Source organism: Muntiacus reevesi, chromosome 9 (assembly GCF_963930625.1).
Source record: "Muntiacus reevesi chromosome 9, mMunRee1.1, whole genome shotgun sequence".
NCBI lineage: Eukaryota > Metazoa > Chordata > Mammalia > Artiodactyla > Cervidae > Muntiacus > Muntiacus reevesi.
In genome coordinates, this window is record NC_089257.1 from 61,958,079 (window position 1) to 61,978,439 (window position 20,361).

The 20,361-nt window shown below is 53.2% G+C and overlaps 1 protein-coding gene across 2 annotated transcripts; it reads left to right on the plus strand.

Moving 5' to 3' along the window:
- The first annotated feature begins 12,255 nt into the window (after positions 1–12,255).
- On the plus strand, positions 12,256–20,095 carry MCAM (melanoma cell adhesion molecule). Of its 2 annotated transcripts, XM_065945627.1 has the most exons (16): positions 12,256–12,406; positions 14,230–14,354; positions 14,444–14,648; positions 14,734–14,804; positions 14,915–15,002; positions 16,079–16,258; positions 16,360–16,481; positions 16,566–16,728; positions 16,824–16,942; positions 17,017–17,158; positions 17,297–17,418; positions 17,526–17,667; positions 17,767–17,838; positions 17,997–18,144; positions 18,452–18,569; positions 19,052–20,095. In XM_065945627.1, exons 1-16 carry the CDS (start codon positions 12,340–12,342, stop codon positions 19,079–19,081), a joined length of 1,914 nt encoding a protein of 637 aa, XP_065801699.1. In that variant the 5' UTR covers positions 12,256–12,339; the 3' UTR covers positions 19,082–20,095. The 2 variants fall into 2 exon arrangements, with proteins under 2 accessions (XP_065801699.1, XP_065801700.1); XM_065945628.1 differs by lacking the exon at positions 18,452–18,569.
- Positions 20,096–20,361: the final 266 nt, after the last annotated feature.

The window sequence follows — 20,361 nt, forward strand, 5'->3', positions numbered from 1 at the left end:
GATTGCTTCCAAGTTTTGACAATTATGAATAAATCTGCTATAAAACTCCATATGGAGGTAGTTGTGTAGAAGTAAGTTTTCAATTCATTTGGGTGAATACCAAGGAGTGTGATTAATGGATCTTATAGTAAAGGTATGTTTCACTTTATAATGAACTTCCACACTGTTTTCCAAAGTGGCTGTGCCATTTGGCAATCCCATCAGAAATGAATGAGAGTCCCTATCACTCCACATGCTCTGCAGTGCTTGGAGTTGCCTGTGTTTTTGAACTTCAGCTATTCCGATAGGTGTGCATTGCATCTCACTGTTGTTTTAATTTGCAATTCCCCAGGTTTCCTTGGTGGCTCAGACTGTAAAGAATCTGCCTGCAATGCAGGAGACATAAGAGATATGGGTTCGATCCCTGGGTCGTGAAAATCCCTTGGAGGAGGGCACGGCAACCCTCTCCAGTATTGTTGCCTGGAAAATCCCCTGGACAGAGGAGCCTGGTGGGCTACATTCCATGGGGTCGCAAAGAGTCAGACACGACTGAAGAGACCGAGTACAGAATAGCACTCCCCACTGCTGAACTGTGTGCTTAAAAATGGCAAAGGAGTTAAATTTTACAAACTTTTTAAAATCACAATTAAAGAAACAAACAAAAAACCCTACCTGTGCGTTTACCCTTTGACCCAGAAATCCACCTCTAAGAATGTACCATTAAGACACTTTCAACAACATGAAAATTTACTGTCACATTATTTATAATTGCAAAATACTGGAAATTGTTTTTGGCCCCGCCTGTATGGCTTGTGGAATCTTAGTTCTTGGACCACAGCAGTGAGAGCTCCAAGTCCTAACCACTGGACCGCCAGGGAATTCTCTTGTGTAATTTTGACTTTTAGAAGCATGTTAATCTCCTACACACTTAAAATATTAAACTAAATCAAAATATGAGGAAAAAACAAACCAAACTGAATGCAAACAGAAACAAATGAACCCAGCTGAATTTCATACGAGTGATATAACCACATAACAAGGAGGGAAGTATACCCTATGTCTCAGACGGTAAAGAATCTGCCTGCAATGCAGGAGACCCGGGTTCCATCCTTGGGTCAGGAAGATCCTCTGGAGAAGGGAATGGCAATCCACCCCAGTGTTCTTGCCTGGGGAATCCCATGGACAGAAGAGCCTTTGGGGTCACAAAGAGTAGGACATGACTGGACAACTAACACCACACCATACACCCTCAGCCTGGGGGAAGTAAAGACCTCTTGAACTCACTTTACTAGGCTTAACTTTTGTAGTGTACGACAATTTTGAAATATTTTGGGAGCCAGAGTTCTTCATTTGGAAGAAGGAAGACATAAATATGGAATACAGGAAGGCAAGGTAGAGAACCTGGTGAAACTGGATCAAAATTGTGTTACCAGTATAAACTCATGCTTTCTATAATAATAATATATATATTAGATATACTATACATTAGCTTAGGTGTATTATATACATAGTATATGTGATTATGTGTGTCCATTGAAAGAACCTAGAAGCAATAAAACCCTAGTAGCAAGAAGCATACCTAGTACTCAGATGTTGGTTTCTACCATTCCCCACTAAAAGAAACAGGGTTCCTGGGGGAAAGAGTTGATTATAGTGGCTGAGACAGAGAAGGTAGAAGGTTGAAAATTCTGCCAGAAATAAAGTAGCGCCAAAAATTATGGGGCAGGGGCCAGCAGACTGGGGGTGGGGGTGGCTGTGTCAGAGGATGCAGAAGCCAGGTCAAAGGTGGCCACATCTGGGTTGATTTCAGCATCAAAATAAATAAGGACAGTAATGGAATAAAACCCACTGAATAAAACAGGAGTCCATGAGTCCAAATATGTTACAAAGAATATAAATAAACAAAAAAATTAGAAAGGAGGGCTCTTGTTTACAATGGAACACTGACTGATACAGAAGGAGGGAGGCTGACGGGAGAAAATTATCATTTCAAACCATCATAGCTACTTCCCTAGTGGTCCAGTGGGGAGTACGCTGCACCTCTAATGCAGGGGGTGCAGGTTCAATCCCTAGTTGGGGAACTAATGTCCCACATGCTGTGGGGTGTAGCCAAAACTTAAAAATATATATAATAATAAATAAAACCATCATGGTAAAAATTGGTTCAGACCAGAACTATTAAGGGATGTTAACGTATGTATTACTTATACCGTATTTCAGCCTGGGTTGCATAACCCTACTTCATGCACAAGATTACACCAGACAAATCCTGATTGGCAAATATGAAGGCAATGTATGAGGAACCATTGCAGATTACAGGGAAATAATGAGACCTGAAGACTAAAGACAGTAGAGAAGCCTGGACTGCATCCTGTTCTAGAGGGAGAAGACCAACACCACAGTGAACGTTTGGGGCTCTTGTCAAACTGGAATATGGATTATAGGCTAGAAATGTTTTGTATCAATTTAAATCTTCTAAATTGGATAACTGTATTGTGATTATATGGGACAATATCCTTCTTCTCAGGAAATACTGAAGTATAAAGGGACCTAGGAGCACACCGTATGCAGTCTACTTTCATGATTTAGAAAAATTATACATATGTACACACATCAAATAAAAAATTTTAGTTAAAATTTAATATAAATTTTAGTTCAGAGAGAATGAAAAAGCAAAATCTGGGGAATTCCCTGGGGGTGCGGTGGTTAGGACTCTGAGTTTTCACTGCTGAGAGCGTGGATTCAAATCCTTGGTGCAGACTAAGATCCCACAAGCCAGCTAGCATGGCCCAAAAAGAAAAAAGGAAAATCTTTGGCAAAACATTAATCATCTTTGATTCTAAGTAAAGAGTATACAGGGAGGCTACACTATCTCTGCAACCTTTCTGAATGTTTGAAATTATTTCGAAATAAAGTTAAACATATAAAAAGAGAAGCTAAAACAAGGAAATAAAAATGTTTGCAAGGGCATAAACGAAAAAACTTACATGCAAATAATCCCCACACTAATTTCTCTTGAAACTAACTCTGGCCAAGTTCGAATAACAGCTTCAGTTGCAGAGAGATTTTAAGAAATATAACAAAATAGTACTCTTTGGTGTTTTTTTAAAATAAGAGCTCAGCATTGAATAATTTTCAATCAGTAAAATTTAAACACCAAATGGATCTAGATATTGCTTTAAAGACTGTTGAAAATTATTATGATAAAGATTTACATGATGAAAAAGTATTTTCAGGGATAAAATATTTATTATCTGTGACTCCTTTATAATGTTTAAATGTGAGGTGCAAAATTTATGATTCAATTCTGAATCCAAGTATTGTTTTAAAATTGTTAGTAATAATTTCAGTTTGGAGCAGCGTTTCTCTAAATTGAAATTTATTTTTTAAACAGTTAAAAACAACAACCCAAGAAAAGTAAATTAACTAGGCATCCCTAGCAATAGAATATGCATTATGAGATTTTTATTATACAAAGTAACTAGGGGTTTTGCCAAAATGAAGACAAGAACATTTTATTTAATGGAATATTATATAATAACTTATGAGTTGCACATGACTTTATTAACCATCCAAACATTGCTGTCCCTTCTTGAGGATACCCAGGCAAGCGCAATGAAGATTAAATTATCTTGAATATTTTGCTGACTTTAAGTCATAAAAAAACTTGTGGCATTACATATCTTTTAATTTTGTCATTAGAAAGGTTATTTGTCAAGGTAAGAGGGCAGAGCATGTTTAAGAGTTAGCTAACCTTCAAATAATTCAAACAGCGTGACATACAATATGTGAACCTTCTTTTATATCTGACCTGGCCACACAAGTATTGAAGGTTTTGGTTCTTTATTTCTATTTGAAAGTATAAACAGATGTTGATCATATAAAAATATTTGTCTATTATACAAAAGGTAGCATTCCACATATAGCATTGTATATCAAGCTTTTAAATTTAGAACTATATTCTACATCAACCATACCTCAATAAAAATGTCAATGACCCTCAAATAAATAAATAAAATTATATTCCAGTGATCATTCCATATCAACACATAGGGTGTCCTTATCCTTTTAACTGTTGCATACTATGCCACTTAGTGGAGTTAATTCAAAGATTGTTGATAGGGGGCTCAGAAGTGTTGTGTCCCATCTCCAGGTGGATGTGGTAAGGAGAGAAGGCTGCCAAGAGAATCTCAGTCATGGTGAGTGACATAAGGGACCAGATTCCCCCCAAGCTTATGTTTTATTCTAGTGTGAAGCTTTTATGATCAGATGGATTGGCATGTTCAAAGTTAAAATAAGGCCATACCCCAGGTAGAGTAGGTATACCCCAGATATAGCAGCAACCTCCCCAGAAGCAACTGGATGTTTCCAACCTCAGTCACCCAAGGGAGAGGACAGATCTGGGAGGGGAGACAGGACCTTAAAAAGTGGAACCTTTGGGGGGACTTCCCTGGAGGTCCAGTGGCTAAGACTCCATCCATGCTCCCAAAGCAGGAGGCCTGGGCTGATCCCTAGTCAAGGAGCTAGATCCCAGAAGCTGCAATTTTAAAAAGATCTTGCACGCTGCAACTAAAAAAAAAAAAAGATCCCACATTTAGCAACAAAGATCTCTCATGAGGCAACTAAGACCTGGCCCAGTCTAATTAATTAGTTAAAAAAAAAGAAGGAAAATGAGACCTTTGGTTCTGTCCCTCTGTGCCTGAACTCAGATGGATCTAAACTGATTGGCAGGGATTCTCCTGCTCAGAACCGTTTATACACACCCTGCTGTGCTAAACCATTTATCAGGGTCTACAAATCCTCTGTAATCTGGCCTCATCCCTCACTACATTCATTCCTCCCTTGCAGGATATGAACCAACCACTAGTCGTCTCCTGCACAGAGGATGCTACCATACCCTATTTACCTGGCTACCTGCCATTATCCCTTAAAATGAAGCTAGGTGTCAACTCTTCCAGGAAGCCTTCCTTGGCCACCTAAGGTTGAGTTAAGTAACTGTTCATATGCATTTGTGCACCCTAGTACTTGCACTTTATATTCTAATTGTTTACTTGTCAGTCCCCCTCACTAGGGCTTCCCCAGTGGCTCAGCGTTCACAAATCTGCCTGCCGTGCAAGAGAGGCAGGTTTGATCCTTGGGTCAGGAAGATCCCCTGGAGGAGGGCATGGCAACCCACTCCAGTATTCTTGCCTGGTAAAATCCTGTGAACAGAGGAGCTTGGCAGGCTACAGTTCATGGGGTCACAAAGAGTCGGACACGACTGAAGCAACTGAGCATGCACTCCCTCACTAGAGTACAAATCTCTTAAGCCCATGAACCTTGTCTTAATTATGATCCCATCCTCCGCCCCCAAGCTTAGACACGACATCCTAGTTCAATGATGAGACAGAGAAGGGAGCTGCCACAGTGCCCTTTTCCTTCGAAGCAAACCCTCTCTGTCCACATGTCACCTCTATTTGTACCACAGTGTTGGCATCACTCAGGACGAATTGAAATGAAGCCTAAGACTCTGGCTTCTCCAACTGATCAATTCTGTTTTTCCATCCCCCCCATCCTACCTGCTTTCCGTGAGATGAGAGAACAATTTAAATTAGGGGCACCAGGGGGCGCTCTCAAGCAAGAAGAAATAGAGAAACCCTTCAGTTAAGTTCAATCGTTCAGTCTTCTGACTCTGCAACCCCATAGACTGCAGCACGCCAGGCTTCCCTGTCCATCACCAACTCCTGGAGCCTACTCAGACTCATGTCCATCCTGTCCATGATGCCATCCAACCATCCTCATCCTGTGTCATCCCCTTCTCCTCCTGCCTTCAATCTTTCCCAGCATCAGGGTCTTTCCCAATGAGTCGTTTCTTCGCATCATGTGGCCAAAGTATTGGAGTTTTAGCTTCAGCATCAGCCCTTCAACTGAATATTCAGGACTGATTTCCTTTAGGATGGACTGACTTCCTTTAGGATGATTTCCTTTAGGATGGAGAAACCCTTATAAACCTCCATCCCAATTTCATCACATCATTGCTCAAGAACTTACAGTGGCTCCCCACTGCCTCTTCTATCTTAAGATCCAAGTTCCTCCCCCATAACTTTACCCCACCTCATCTGCTCACCCTCTACCCTCTTGAATTTCTAGCTAGCCAAGTAACACTTTATTTTAGCACCAGCTGTTTGCATAAAGGTGGTGCCAATACGTGGTAGCTGAAGCTCTCCTCAAGAACAAACAATGAAAGTGAAAGCGGTGAGCTGGCTATGCAAACAGCAGTTCATGTTTGCCAGCCTCCCCACATCAGCCTGACCTTCTAGCCAGATGCTGATGCTGAAACTCTTTAATACAGAAGAAGCAGTTGTCACTGTGTGTGTCCCCTTCTTCATCCTCACCCTTCCTGTCCTTGTTTGTACCACTTGCTCTGCTTGGAATGATTTAGCCTCACACCTCCCCTATCTACACTTGACTTTTCACTAGAGCCTCCACACTTCCAGAAAGACTTCCCTGGCTAGTGCAGGCGCCGTTCATATAAGCTCCCTCTTCTGAATCCCTGTTGCATTTCCTGTTTATACCACATAATTCGTTGGTATTCAATCTGCTGCTTTCTTTTCCATGATGTGTTTACTTAATGCAGCTGTAAATTATCACAGGTATGGGGCCCAGCTTTGGGAGTTGGATCAATCTTCGTTCAAATTTTAGTTCCTTGGAGTGATCAAAAAGTTCTGGAACTAGACAGTGGTGATGGTTGCATAACATTGTGAGCATGCTTGATGCCACTGACTTGTGCACTTAAAGTGGTTAAAAGGGTAAATTTTAGGTTATGCGTATTTTACCACACTGAAAAAATGTAGCTCCGTTACTCACAGGCTGTGTGACTTTAGGTCGTGTAAATTTTCACTTCAGTTTCCTCATTTTTTGTTGCAAAGATCAAGATAAACATTAGCAATGAAAATGACCCTTAAGTCATGGGCTGAGTTGTACAGCCCTGTGAAAATATTAGCCATGAGCAGATTCTTCTCTCATTCTGGGCACTGCCATGTCCCTTCTCAACAGTCACTGGTTTGGCCACATGCCCAAGATGAGTTAATTAAGTGGCAAGAGATCTCAAAGCCACCAATTCCTTCATGGAGTTTACAGCTGGGTGTTGGAGACAAGCGCTTCTACGGTGGCTCGGCCGGTAAAAGAATCCACCAACAATGCAGGAGATGTGGGTTCGATCCCTGGGTCAGGAATCCCCTGGAGGAGGGCACAGCAACCCACTCCAGTATTCTTGCCTGGAGAATCCCACGGACCGAGGAGCCTGGCGGGCTACAGTCCAAGGGGCTGCAAAGGGTCAGACACGACTGAAGGGACGGGGCAACATGCATGATCACACCCTGGAGACCAAAGCAGAGCTAGCTCTTTCTAGTGTGATTGGGAACGAAGGCAAGGTGCCCGCGAGAACACAGGCTCAGTCTGACCTGGTCTGGGGATTTTCTCTGACTCCAAGTCCTGTGTTCTCTCCACTTTTCAAGGTCCCTTGAGGCCGCGGGCCCTGGGATGTGGGTCAGCGTCCCTCTCCCCCCAGCTTGCTGTTCCCTTCCCCCCACCTCTCTGGCAGCCTCCAAGGCCAGCTGTGGCTACAGAAGGGGCCACAGGCCCTGCCAGGGTGCAGTGGAACACGGCTCCCCCCTGGTCTGGGGTTCCCCCAGTTGTTCAAAGCTCTGGGTGTCTCCAGGGGTGGAGCAGAATCTGGGGTCACTAGGCTTCCTGTAGGCTCCTCTCGGGTAGATGAGCTAGCCCTTCCTCAGGGACATCTCAAAGTCAAAATTTAAACAGTTCTCTGGGGACACTCCTCCTCCTGAGTGGTGGTATTTTGGGGAGCGGATGTGAACTTCCCCGAGGGGAGAGATGTAGGCTCCCAGCGTCCGGCCCTTTGCCCTTCCCCTTGCCCACCCCCCCCCCCCCACTCGCTCCGTTCTCCAAATTTAGGATGGGAGGAAGAAGTGGGAAGACGTTTGGGTCCTCAGAGGCCGGAGAGCAGAGACCCAGGACCGGAAGCGAGACAATCCTTTATCACAGCTGACAGGAGCCCCCAGCCCTGCCCGGGGCTGAAATCCTGGCTGGATCATCCTCCCCTCCCCTCCATCAGAGGTCACTGGGCTCCGGGAGGCAGCGCTCAGGGACTCCCCACGCCGTCTGGCTCTCTGGCCAAACTCCACCCGACTCCCACCCACAACTCAGCTCCCCCTCCGTTTCCCAAAGCAGAGACTGAATCACCTCCACCAGCCCTCGCTGGGAAAGGCCTGGAGACCGGATTCAGGGCTTCCGGAGAGCCCCCAAGGTCCCCTGCCCCAGCCCCTCCCCGGCCTGCGGCAGCCTGAGCATTTATGGTAATGTTTGGATTGGGGCGAGCTCGGCGAACGCCCCGCCTCCCCCGGGCAGGACCTGGGATCCCCTGGGCTGAGGCCCTGCGTGCTGGAGGCCAGCCCACGTGGAGAGGACCCTGGGGTCGGAGAGGACTAGAGGGGACAGTCCAGGCCCGAGGGATGGCTCAACAGGGCTGGAGACCAGGACAGGAGGGAAGGGTCCCCCTCCGCACACCGCACTCACTGCGAACTCTCCCTCTGGTTTATGGGTCCCTAATCCCCAGGAAGAGTCCCCCTGCGGCCACATCCTCTTTTCCCTCTCTCCCCCACCCCCTTAGCAGGGAAGGGGCTGAGAGGAGAGGCCGGCAGATCCCAGGGGAGTCGCTGGAATGCTGGGAGCCTGGGAACGGACCCTGCAGTGTCCCTGGGAAAGCCAGGCTGTGGGAATCCCATCCACAGCCCCCTCCCCAGGATGCGACACCGGATGCCAGAGACAGATCCCACCTCCCCAAGAGGGGGCTTCTGTGAGAGTGGGAAAACCCCCCTGTCCCAGCCCCAGCCTGGTTCGACCCCGGAGTTCAGTAGGCCAGCTGTGATGGAGACGCCCCCTCCCGCGCCCTCCTCTCCCCCGCCGGCTCCGATATAATCCCAGTCATTGTGCCACCACCTCCCCTCCCCCGCCCCTTCTCTGGACCCCTGTACAATGGGGCCTTTGCCTCCTCCAGCACTCAGGGTGGAGATGAACTCACTGACGGTTTCTCCAAGTTTAAAAATAGCCCCTCCCATCTCCCCCTGCCCCACCCACCACCACTGGCACAAGTCACCCTCCTTCTCTTCCATGGCATTTCTGGGGCGCAGCTCAATCCAGGGCGCAGCTCCTTCCTGCCTGGAGTCAGGTGCGAAGGACATGGGTGAGACCACGTCCGGCCAAGACAGGGGCCGCTTCCCCCTATTCAATCTCTTCCCCAACATTTTCCACCCAGCCCCCCAGTATCCGGTTTCCTGGCCCAAGATTGCCTCAGCAGCTACTGCCCCCCACCCGCCTCCAACCCCGTTTCTTCAGTCCCTGAGCACAATCCCCTCCCAGCTCAGACTCCCCGACATTGGAAAAAATTCTCCTCCCTCCCCTCCAAAGACTCAGACTGAACCCTATTTTTAGGCCAGGCCGGGAGGGGGGATTCCCCAGCCTCAGTCACTGCCAATATTGCTGGCCCACCCCCTCCACCCCATCGCTCCTTCTTACTGCAGATGTAAACTTGCCTTTATCAGCTTCCTTCCTCTGCTCAGCCCGTCCTTCTCATATCCTCCTGGTTAAGGCTCCTCCACTGGAGAGGGTGGGTGGGGGACCACTGTACCCACTATGAGAGAGGACTCCTGGGTTTAATCTCACCCCAGCAGGACTAGCCCCCCGGGGCAGGACTAGCCCCCCGGGGCAGGACTAGCCTTGTCTTTTTACCTCCAGCTCCATATGGGGGGTGGGAGGGTCCCACATCGTACAATGAAGTGAAAGCCCCCACTCACCCCGGAGACACCAGTTGAGGAACTCAGACCGTGGCCACCACCCCACACAGCCTCAGTTTCCCTACCTGTGGTCAGATTTATGCCCAAGCGACGCACCAAGGGCCTTCTGCACCCCCTGGGTCTGCCGTGGGAGTGAAGAAGGCAGCCTTCCTACCCATTCCTTCTGGACAGGAATGAGGCTGGGAACTTAGGGCTCTGGTCTGGGGCTCTGCTGATCCTGGCCTGCATCTGGGCAAGGCTGCCTCCACTGAGTCCAGGCACAACAGTGTCTGCAGATGGAAAGCCCACAGTGGCCTCCTTGCTGGACCTCCATCCTCTCTCGCTGAAAGTTCTTCTCCATCTGCTTCCTCTCTTTCCTGCAGCTGTGGACGCTCTAGCTTCTGGCATCTCAGAGACACGGAGATCCCGATCTCAGATACCCTCCGCCTCCTGCTCCTTCACCCTATGCTGCCATCATTCTGCTTCCTTCTGCTTCCAGTCTCCTCTGAAGCCTCTCCAAGGACTTGACCTCTTTGGTTTGAAATCCTAGTGGGCCCTGCTCATGAAGCCTTCTCGAGGTTGTCTGCCCCCTGACCTCTGCCACCCACTCCCTGGCAGCCCAGATCACCCTAAGCTACTGGCTTCCCTAAAGGACAGTCTCTGTGCTAGTTTGGTGGGGACATGTGGGACATAGATGTCACCCTGGGCTCTACCCTCACTTCTCTTTCACCGCAGAGGCAGCTCCACCACCCCCTCCTAGCTTCACTCTTCTCACAACGGAAGAAGGATTCTGAACTGACCGTCCTTGGTGGTTAGCTGGCTTTGCTCTCAGGCTGGAGAGAGGAGAATGATTAGTTAATGGTGTTAAGAGAAGGGAAGGGGGGTGGGGGCAGGGAAGCAGAATACCATGCCCAGCTCTGAGCTCGCCAGGGCAAACAGCATCCTTCAGCCATTCCCACTCATGCCCCTGCAGACAAAAACAAATGCATCCATTCCATTCTGGGCCCTGGGCCAGTCCATACATTCACTCTGGGGGATGAGGAAGCACCATCCTTCTCTCACCCCCCACCCCCACCCCGGGTTCCAGGCCCCTGACTTGGCCTGCCTGGCATGGCCTCTGGCTGAAAATTAATGGAGACAGAGGAGGAGATCAGGAAAGATCTGAACGATGAGGGCTGATGTGGCTCAAGAGTCATCTCGGCGTCATCAAAACGCCATCCTGGAGCATCCTCTAAGTCACCTGCCCATCTCCGGCATTTGCTGCCTCACCCTGCTCCTCCCCCAAGCAGCGGCAAGGCTGCCCTGCCTAGGACAGGACTCTATCCCAAATCCAGGCCCCCTTTAGACCTTCCCAGTTAGACGGGTCCCAGCTGATGTGGATCCCTTTCCCAGGGTCAGGGAGCTGGGGGTCTGTCTCTGTGAGACAAGAATCAGTCTCCCTCCCCAGAGCCTCAGTTCAGGTTCAAGGGGCCGGAAGACCCAGGCATTGGGAATAAGGGGAGATGCAGGTCCCCTCGCCTCGCTGAGACAGATTCCACTTGGGCAGGGCAGCCTGGAGTCAATTCTGATTCCTCCTCCAAAATCCCCACCCTCAGCTGCTGGGGGGCCAGAGCCCTGACACAGGGGGTCTCTTCAACCCTCAGCAACAGCAACAGGTAAGGTGGGGGGAGCAAGCTGGAGACCTTGTGCCCATTAACACATTTCCCCCCATTCTTTCTTCATTCAGGGGAAACTGGGTCCCGGGCTGGGTTCAGTGAGTGAAGCCAGCAGGGGCAGAAACCTCAAGATCCGGGCTGGGTGGGACAAGTGTGACAGCTTCGGGCCTGTGAATTCAGCCCCTCCCGGCTTCCTCTGGTCTGAGACTTGCAGGAGCTGAGGGTGAAGGGTCCACCCTTAGCGCACCGTCTCCACTCCCCACTACAGATGCCTCTGGGTCTGTCGGCCCCGGGCCCAGGGTTCTTCCCTCAAAGCGGCCAGGACTGCAAGGCCTGGGGGCAGTGCCAGGCCGGCGGCCGCCGCAGTGGTGCAACCGTTCTGGGAAGCCCTATTTCTCTGGGGCAGAGGTCCGGGGGAGTGGAGGAGGCGGCGGGCAGAAGAGCTTAAAAGGGAGCGAGGCCCCCATCAAGGACACCAAGGACCTGCCAGTGGCTCCTCCGCCAGGAGGTCCCCCAGGGCTACCCACGGGCTGGCTGGGGCTAAGCGGGGTCTGACCCGGCGGGACTCCAGCATCCGGGCCAGCTTCTCCCCGCAGCCGCCTCGGAGACACCTGTCACCGCCCCCTGTCCGTTCCCTAGCGGGGGGCTGGGAGGAAGGCTCCGGCCTAACCCCGCGCCGCGCTGTTCCGCGGCGCAGCTCCGGGCATCTCGGCGCCGGGCCCGCCCCCTAGGGCTGCGGCGCGCCGGGCGGGGGGTGGGCTGCGCGGGGCGTGGCGGGAGGCCCGGGCGCCCGGGCCCCCTCCCCCGCCCCCCTGACGTCAGCCCCCGGCGGCCGCGAGCTCCCTCACTTGGCTCTAACCCTCCGGCCGGGAAGCATGGGACGGTCCGGGCTCATCTGCGCTTTCCTGCTCGCCGTCTGCTGCTGCTCTCGCCGCGCCGCGGGTGAGTGAGCTCGCTGGAGCCCCGCACCCCGAACGGCCCGGCCGGGCGGCCTTCGGCGGAGCGTGCCGGGGAGCAGAGCCCGCATCCCAGCAGGGGCCGGGGCTTTGCGCGGCGGCGTGCGTTCCTCCTCTCGGGGTCCCCGGTACCCGGCGCCTTGCGCGCGTACAACTCTTCTTTGTGGCCAGTTTGCGGTCTCTGTTCCAGACCATCCCGGGAGCAGGACTGGGGAGACGGGGAGGGGGCTTCTGCCTGGAGCGGGAAGGGGTGGAGCAGAGTCCCTTCAGGCGCTGGGGAGAGCTTTTCTTCAGGTGCTTTCTCGGGGGCGGGGGGCGGGGAGCGTGATTGGAGCCTTGGCGGGAGGGGCAGCTACAGCGCATCCCCAAATCCTGAATTCCGCGCCCGCCTGTTGCTGGAAAACGCAGCTTTCTTAGCTGGAGGGGGTGCACCGACCCCTCCCTCTCCCGCCTGGGCTTCGAGCCAGGCTAGAGGTGAGCGAGAGGGGGAGGTATGGCGGCTCCCGCCCTGCCAGGGCGTTGGCAAAGGCAGTAGCGCCGTGTGGGTCCCCTCGCGCCTACCCGGGTGACGGGGTCACAGGTGGCAGGGAATGGGGATCGCGGAGTCCCAGAGTGCGAGCGCCCCAGACTTGTTACACCTCCCGGAATGGGACCAGATTCAGGTGGGAAAAGGGCCCCTGCACCTCGGAGTTTTTCTCTGAAACCGCCCAGGAGCCGGGCGCTCCCGGGCTCACCCTGCCCTTGTATGGCCGCAGTGGTGTCGCTCCTTTCTCTTGGCTCCGTTTCCCGGGTTCTAGCCGCTGGCTGGCTGGGGAAAGGGAGGTCTGGGCAATACCCAATGCCATGGCTTCGTGCCCATGCCAACAGTATCCCTGGGGTACTCTCAGTTGCTGCCTTCAAAGCCTTTCTGGGGGATGGAGGGGAAAGGGCTGCATGGGGCTCCAGTGCTGCAGAAGGCCCAGCCCCACCCTGCCCCGTTCTTCTAGCGCTGGGGAAACTGAGTCAGGGAGCTGAGGCTTTTGCTCTGGGCTGAAGACCACCCCATCTGCCCTCATTGTCTGGGAGCCAGCTCAGGGCAACCACCCAGGCACCCGAGTCCAACCAGATGGTATGGAGTGACATCACCTCCTTGTGGGGCGGGCAGGACACTGGCACCGCTGACGTCACTCTTGCCCACTGCCTGGCCCTTGCCCTGACCCCTGCCCCCGACCCCAGGGAGAGATTCTGGCCCCTCCATGACTCTGACCCCTCCTGTACTCACAAGACTCCCAGGATGGGGTCCCCTGAGAGTGTGAGAATTCACAGAGGTGCTGCTTACAGAGTAGGAGATGGGGGTCTCCTGACCAGGGTTGCCCATTGGGGTCTTATGGGGGGGAGCGTTGGGGGGCAAAGGGTAGAGTAGTGATGTCTTACCCTGGGTGTGGGGACAAAAAGGGCCTGTGTGCCCCGGCCTGGCACATGCCTTGCATTCCCACACTCTGAGCTCACCCAGCGAGGAGGGGGCCTGGAAGGAAAGGGGCCTTCCTCTTGGCCCACCCTCTGCCAGCCTCATCTGAGAGTTCCTGGTGCTCAGGGTCTCTGCTCCAATGACCAGAAATGTCCAGCCCCAGCTCCCTTGAGCCAGGAGAGGGCCGGCCCGGGGTTGGGGGGAGTCATACAGAGTGGTTGAGGCTTAGAGAGGACAGCGTGCCCTTCGGACCCTCATTGAAGTGGCAGAGAGAACAGCTGCTGCGAGCGGGTGTGAGCGAAGGGCATGGTGAGCAGCTGGAGCTCACACAGCTGCTGGTGCCGCCTCCCGCCTCCCCCCAGGTGTGCCCGGAGAGGCCGAGCAGCCGGAGCCCGAGCTGGTGGAGGTGGAAGTGGGCCACACAGCCCTTCTGAAGTGTGGCCTCTCCCACGCCCAGGGCAACCTCAGCCACGTGGACTGGTTTTCTGTGAGTGCAGCAGAGGGCAGCAGGGGCGGGAGGCCCTGCCCTTCGTGTAGCCCCAGGCCCCTCACCCCCGCCCTGCTGCCTCCGCTCAGGTCCACAAGGAGAAGCGGACGCTCATCTTCCGTGTGCGTCAGGGTCAGGGCCAGAGCGAGCCTGGGGAGTACCACAACCGGCTCAGCCTCCAGGACAAAGGGACTGCTCTGGCCCTGACCGGCGTCACGCCCCACGATGACCGCATCTTCACGTGCCAGGGCAGGCGTCGGGCTCAGGAGCACCGCATCCGGCTCCGCGTCTACAGTGAGTGCTCCGTCCGTGCCCTGTGGGCAGCGTGGGGCCCGGGAAGCGGTGGTCCCACACGCCTCCCTACCTCTCTCCCTTACAGAGGCTCCAGAGGAGCCAAGCATCCAGGTCAATACCTTGGGCATTTCTGTGAACAGTGAGGAGCCTGTGGAGGTGAGGTCTGCTGGGGTGGCCCGGGGTTGGGGGAGGCGGGTTGGCAGGAGCTAAGAGGGGGCAGCTCGGCCAGGTCACAGTCAGGAAGCCTCATGCCCTGTCCTTCCTAGGTTGCCACCTGCGTCGGAAGGAATGGGTACCCTGTTCCTCAAGTCACCTGGTACAAGAACGGCCAGTCGCTGAAGGAGGAGAAGAATCGTAAGTCATCCTCTCTGCCCTGAGAAGCCATGCTTGTGGCACTATATGGGGACCGCTTTGCACTCTTACTTTGTTTTTTTGACTGCACTGTGAGGCATGCTGGATCTTAGTTCCCCAACCGGGAATGAAACCCATGACCCCTGCCTTGGGAGCAAGGAGTCTTGAGTCACTGGACCGCCAGGGAAGTCACTATTGTACTTTTTTTTTTTTAAGTACACAAGCCATCCATGAAAATATTATCATTAGAGTTCAAACTGTACAGAAAATCTAGAAGGAAAATTTCCTTCCTGCCCCAGACCCCTCTCCCAGAAATATCTCTGCTGTCAGTGTGTATATATTCTTTCAAGCCTATTTCTAGGTCCTTACTCACACATGTAAATATATCTAGGACTATATAGGGTTTTGTTTTTTATTACTTAAATCAGTGGTTCTCTTCTAAGACTGATCTTGCTCTCCTCTGGGACACTTGGCAGTGTCTGGAAATATTTTTGGTTGTTGCATATGGAGAGATGCAACTGGCATTTGGGGAGGGGGGGCGTGCAGTGAGGCCAAGGATGCTGTAAACATCCCACAGGGCACAGAGTACTGGCTCCAAATCTCAGTAGTGCTGAGGTGGAGAAACCCTGATCTGAATGGCACGGCCTGCCCTACACTTTGTTTTCCTTTTGACAACAAGTCCTGGAAATCTTGCTGGATCGCTCTATTTAGATCTACCTGATTGTTTACCTACTGCCCAGCACTTCACATGGCTGAGCTATAATGTAATATATAATATAGCTATAATATGATCTAGCTAACCATTCAATCTGGTTAGTAGACGTCCAGAGTATTTTCTCTTTACTTTTAAATCACTGCAGTATTATTTGCACACACCCTTGTATGAGTGCCCACGTGTGTTTGGGGTAGATAGCAAGCAGTAAATAGCTGGGTTGAAGGGTTGCAGGTGGCATTTGTAATGATCCACGGCCCTCTACAGGGTCTCCCCACCATTCCTTCCCTGACCCAGGATACCACAGGGTGGGGATGGAGGCGGAGCAGAGACCCACCGAACCCTTCTCCCCTTCCTCCCTGACCAGGGGTCCACATCCAGTCATCCCAGACAGAGGAGTCCAGTGGTCTGTTTACCTTGCGCAGCGTTCTGCAGGCACAGGTGTCCAAGGAGGACAAAGATGCTCAGTTTTACTGTGAGCTCAGCTACCGGCTGCCCAGTGGGAACCACATGAAAGAATCTAAGGAGGTCACCGTCCCTGTTTTCTGTGAGTACCACCCTTCACAGTGGGGTTGGGTCCTGCGAGCTTCTGCCTGCCCGGCACAGAGGCCATTCTTGGGCTGAGAACTGTCCCCTTTGCCTGTACAGACCCGGCAGAGAGAGTGTGGTTGGAAGTGGAGCCTGAGGGGATGCTGAAGGAGGGGGACCGTGTGGAAATCAGGTGTTTGGCTGATGGCAACCCCCAGCCCCACTTCAGCATCATCAAGCAGGTGCAGGACCCTCTCTTCTGGGTGGAGGTGGGCATGCAAGAGTGGCTGGAGGTCTGCTCTGATCACACCCTCGTCCTCTCCCAGAACCTCAATACCAGGGAGATGGAGGAAGAGAGGACGGATGACAACGGGGTCCTGGTCTTGGATCCCGCCCAGAAGGAGCATAGTGGCCGCTATGAATGTCAGGGCCTGGACTTGGAGACCACGACATCGCTGCAGAGCGACCAACAGGAGCTGGTGGTGAACTGTGAGGGGCTGGGGGCCCAGGACAGGGGGACCAGGCTGGGGCAAGAGGGAATCCAACCCGCCCTGTCCTGCCTGACCCCACTGCTGCACCCCCAGATGTGTCTGATGTCCGGGTGAGCCCCGCAGCCCCCGAGAGCCAGGAGGGCAGCAGCCTCACCCTGAACTGTGAGGCCGAGAGCAACCAGGACCTTCAGTTCCAGTGGCTGAGAGAAAAGGTACCCAGGTGGACCCAGGGCTCTGGGGGCATGGGTGGGCCTGGGAGTGACCTCTGACCCATCTCTCATCTCAGACAGGCAAGTTACTGGCAAAGGGGCAGATGCTCCAGTTACACAAACTGAAACGGGAGGAAGGGGGAGGCTACCGCTGCCTGGCCTCTGTGCCCAGCGTTCCCGGCCTGAACCGCTCCCAGCTGGTCAACGTGGCCGTTTTTGGTGAGGCCCTTGAGTTGGTTGGTGTTTTCAAGCTCTCTGGGGGCCAGAAATCACCTGCTGCCCTGGGGCGCTCTGGCGCGGGGAGGGGATGGTGGGCTGGCAGAGTGTGCTGTCTCAACCCGCGCTGCCCTCATGCAGGGCCCCCGTGGATGGCATTAAGGGAAAAGAAGATGTGGGTGAAGGAGAACTCGGTACTGAATCTGTCCTGTGAAGCCTCGGGGCACCCTCGGCCCAGCATCGTGTGGAGCGTCCACGGCGCAGTGAGTGGGCGCATGGCAACCTCCCAGGCGCCGGGCCATCCCCTTGCAGGTTCTGCTGCCACCACCCGACACCCTCCCACCCCTGAGCCGCGCCTCCTTCCTTGTAGGCAAGTGAGCAAGACCAGGGGCCGCAGAGTGTCCTGAGTGTCCTGAATGTCCTGGTGACCCCAGAGCTGTTGGAGACAGGCGCTGAGTGCGTGGCCTCCAACTCTCTGGGCAGAAACACCACCATCATTTTCCTGGAGCTGGGTAAGGGCCGGGTCCTGCAGAGGGGGCGGGGACCAGCCCACGTCGGGCTCATTCTTCTCCCACCCCTGACCCCAATCCATTTCATGTCTTCTACCCCAGACTCCAACAGAACCACCAACCTCAGCACCTCCACCGTTAGCCCCCCTGCCAGAGCCAACGGCACCTCAACAGGTGAGCTAGGCTGGACCGGGCATCCTCATTCTGCCCTGCCCAGCCCAGGGGAGCCTTGGGCAGCTGCCCACCTTCCATCAGCCCTGGACTGGGCAGGGCAGTGATGGTAACGTGACAGCTTGGGGCAGGGAGTGACTCCGAGTGTCTTTGTGGAACAGAGAAGAAGCTGACAGAGCCCGAAAGCAAGGGTGTGGTCATCGTGGCTGTGACCGTGTGCGTCCTGGTCCTGGCCTTGCTGGGCGCTGTCCTCTATTTCTTCTATAAGAAGGGCAAGCTGCCATGTGGACGGTCAGGCAAACAAGAGATGTAAGCACGATACCTGGCATCTTGCACACCCACCCCCCATCTCATGCTGCCAGCTTGCTGCCTCCTCGGGGACGTTCCCCTGCCAGCCCCCGGCCCACTAGCCGGTTAGGAGCAGGAGCGGGACACCTGCTTTCCCACCACTACCCAGCTCCTTCCACCACACCGCTTCCCTCCTTCCCTGTTGCCCTTCCCCGAGCTGGCCCAGAACACCCAAGGGCCCATCATCACCTAGTGCCCTGTCCCTCCTGACAGCCCCCCTTCCCTTGCCCTCAAGTTGCCAACCTCTTGCCTCCCTCCCTCCTCCCAGCACGCTGCCCCCGTCTCGTAAGAGCGAATTTGTAGTTGAAGTTAAGTCAGATAAGCTCCCAGAAGAGATGGGCCTCCTTCAGGGCAGCAACGGTGACAAGAGGGCTCCAGGAGACCAGGTAGGAGGCAGTTCCTGTGGCCAGAGCCTGACAGTCTTCAGGGATTGGGAGCAGCAGGGGCTGACGGTTGCTGAACACTAACTCTGTCCTTCATCCTTCCCCATCTCCAACGGGGAGCAGCTCCCACCTCGCCTCCCTAACACTACTCACAGATGGTAGGGCCAGGCAGGTGGCTGAGGGACCCCGGAGAAGGTAGCCCCCAGGACCAAGAGCAGGACCCTGTCTATCACCACTTCCTGAATGGCGCTGGTGGCTCACATCACTAGGTGTGACGCGCGGCCCAGTGTGATTTGGGGGTCTCACCTCTCATTCCCTGCCCTGCCCGCCCCCCCGCCCGCCCCCACCCTGGCTTCTTCCCTCCAGGCACTGCACCTAGTTCATCAGCTGTGGCTTCAGTCCCTGCTCCCTCTTAGCGCTGGCACCTAAACCCTGGTCTGTGTCTCTGAATCCCCGCCTCACTTCTGCTCTTCATCCGTCTTTAGGGAGAGAAATACATCGATCTGAGGCACTAGCCGCTGAATCACACGGCTCTCCCCCCACTGCCTGGAACCTCCTCTGTTCCCTGCTCACCTTCCTCCCCAGCACTCAGGATGGTCGCCAAAGCCTCTAAAGTGGACTACTGAAGTGGAAAAGATCCCCCTCCAGCTTACCTGCAGACCCCGTTTCAGAGGGCACGTGGGCTAGGACCCAAGCTGTCCAGAGAAAGACCTCATGTGGCCCTGGAGGCCCCCTCCTTGGGGACCTGTCCACCACGGTCTTAATTTGTTGAGACCACGGAGGAGCCTCAATATCCCAGAAATGCATAGGAGAGTTTCTTATAGAACTTGTTTTCTATTTACACATTATGGATGTTAAGTACCCGTCTTCTACCAGCAACCAAATTAGGTAGCCTGTTTATCTTGAGCTGACTTCCTGGCCCAGGGCTGGCTTCATAATCCAGTCATACAGCTGAAGTATGGTTGTGGTGAGTCCAGGCCTCTCTCTGCGGGTGAGGGTCACTGCTCATTTCAGTTCTGGGGAGACCTCCCCACAGTAAATGGAAGCAGCTGCCTGCCTGCCTATGGAGTCGCTTTTGCGACATTCCTTTCTTTCCCTGGGCAGAAGCCAGGACCTGGTGGTGTTCCTTACAGGATAGTCAGTGAGGATGCCAGGCACAGATTTCCAGAGTGAAGGCCCTTGGGCCCGAGCACCCTCATTCACTTGGCTCCCCCCACCCGCTCTAAGAACCACATTATGACTGAAGGCTGGGGTGGGGGCTGGAGATGAGGTCCAGATTGTCCTTTACAAGGGTTAAGGCTATAAAGTTATATTAGCACCAGGGTCCTAATGGGAGAATGGTACTTGGAGATGAGAAATGGGCCTGGCTAGAGCTTTGGGGCGTGTATGTGTATCTGCGTGTGTGTGCGTGCGTGCGTGTGTGTGTATATATATGGTTTTGTTAGGTTGTAAATTTGCAAATTGTTTCCTTTTTATATATGTGTGTGTATATATATATATATGAAAAATAAAGCTTAATTGTCCCTTAATCTTACACTGTTTTTTATTCATCATGGGTACCACAGCAGCCTGGGGCCTGCAGAGTTGGAACCACGCCAAAAGGAACAGAGTGCCCTTTGCAGCTGGGAGCAGGGACCAGAGGTCACCTCTGCTTCTCAGCAGAGGGCTCGAGCTCTAACACAGAGGATAAGCTTGCTCCTTAGCAGCAGAGCTGCCCTGATCGAGGCAGCTTACAGAGCTTGGTGAGCTGTCGGCAGGGAGTTTTTGCCCCTTTCTTGTCACTCAAACGGCCCTC

Bases quoted from the DNA above. Each gene is read 5' to 3' on its own strand.
- MCAM (XM_065945627.1), top strand. From the start codon at position 12,340: ATGGGACGGTCCGGGCTCATCTGCGCTTTCCTGCTCGCCGTCTGCTGC. The intron at 14,805-14,914 runs GTGAGGTCTGCT...TGTCCTTCCTAG, and splicing joins ACAGTGAGGAGCCTGTGGAG to GTTGCCACCTGCGTCGGAAG. The intron at 18,570-19,051 runs GTAGGAGGCAGT...ATCCGTCTTTAG, and splicing joins AGAGGGCTCCAGGAGACCAG to GGAGAGAAATACATCGATCT.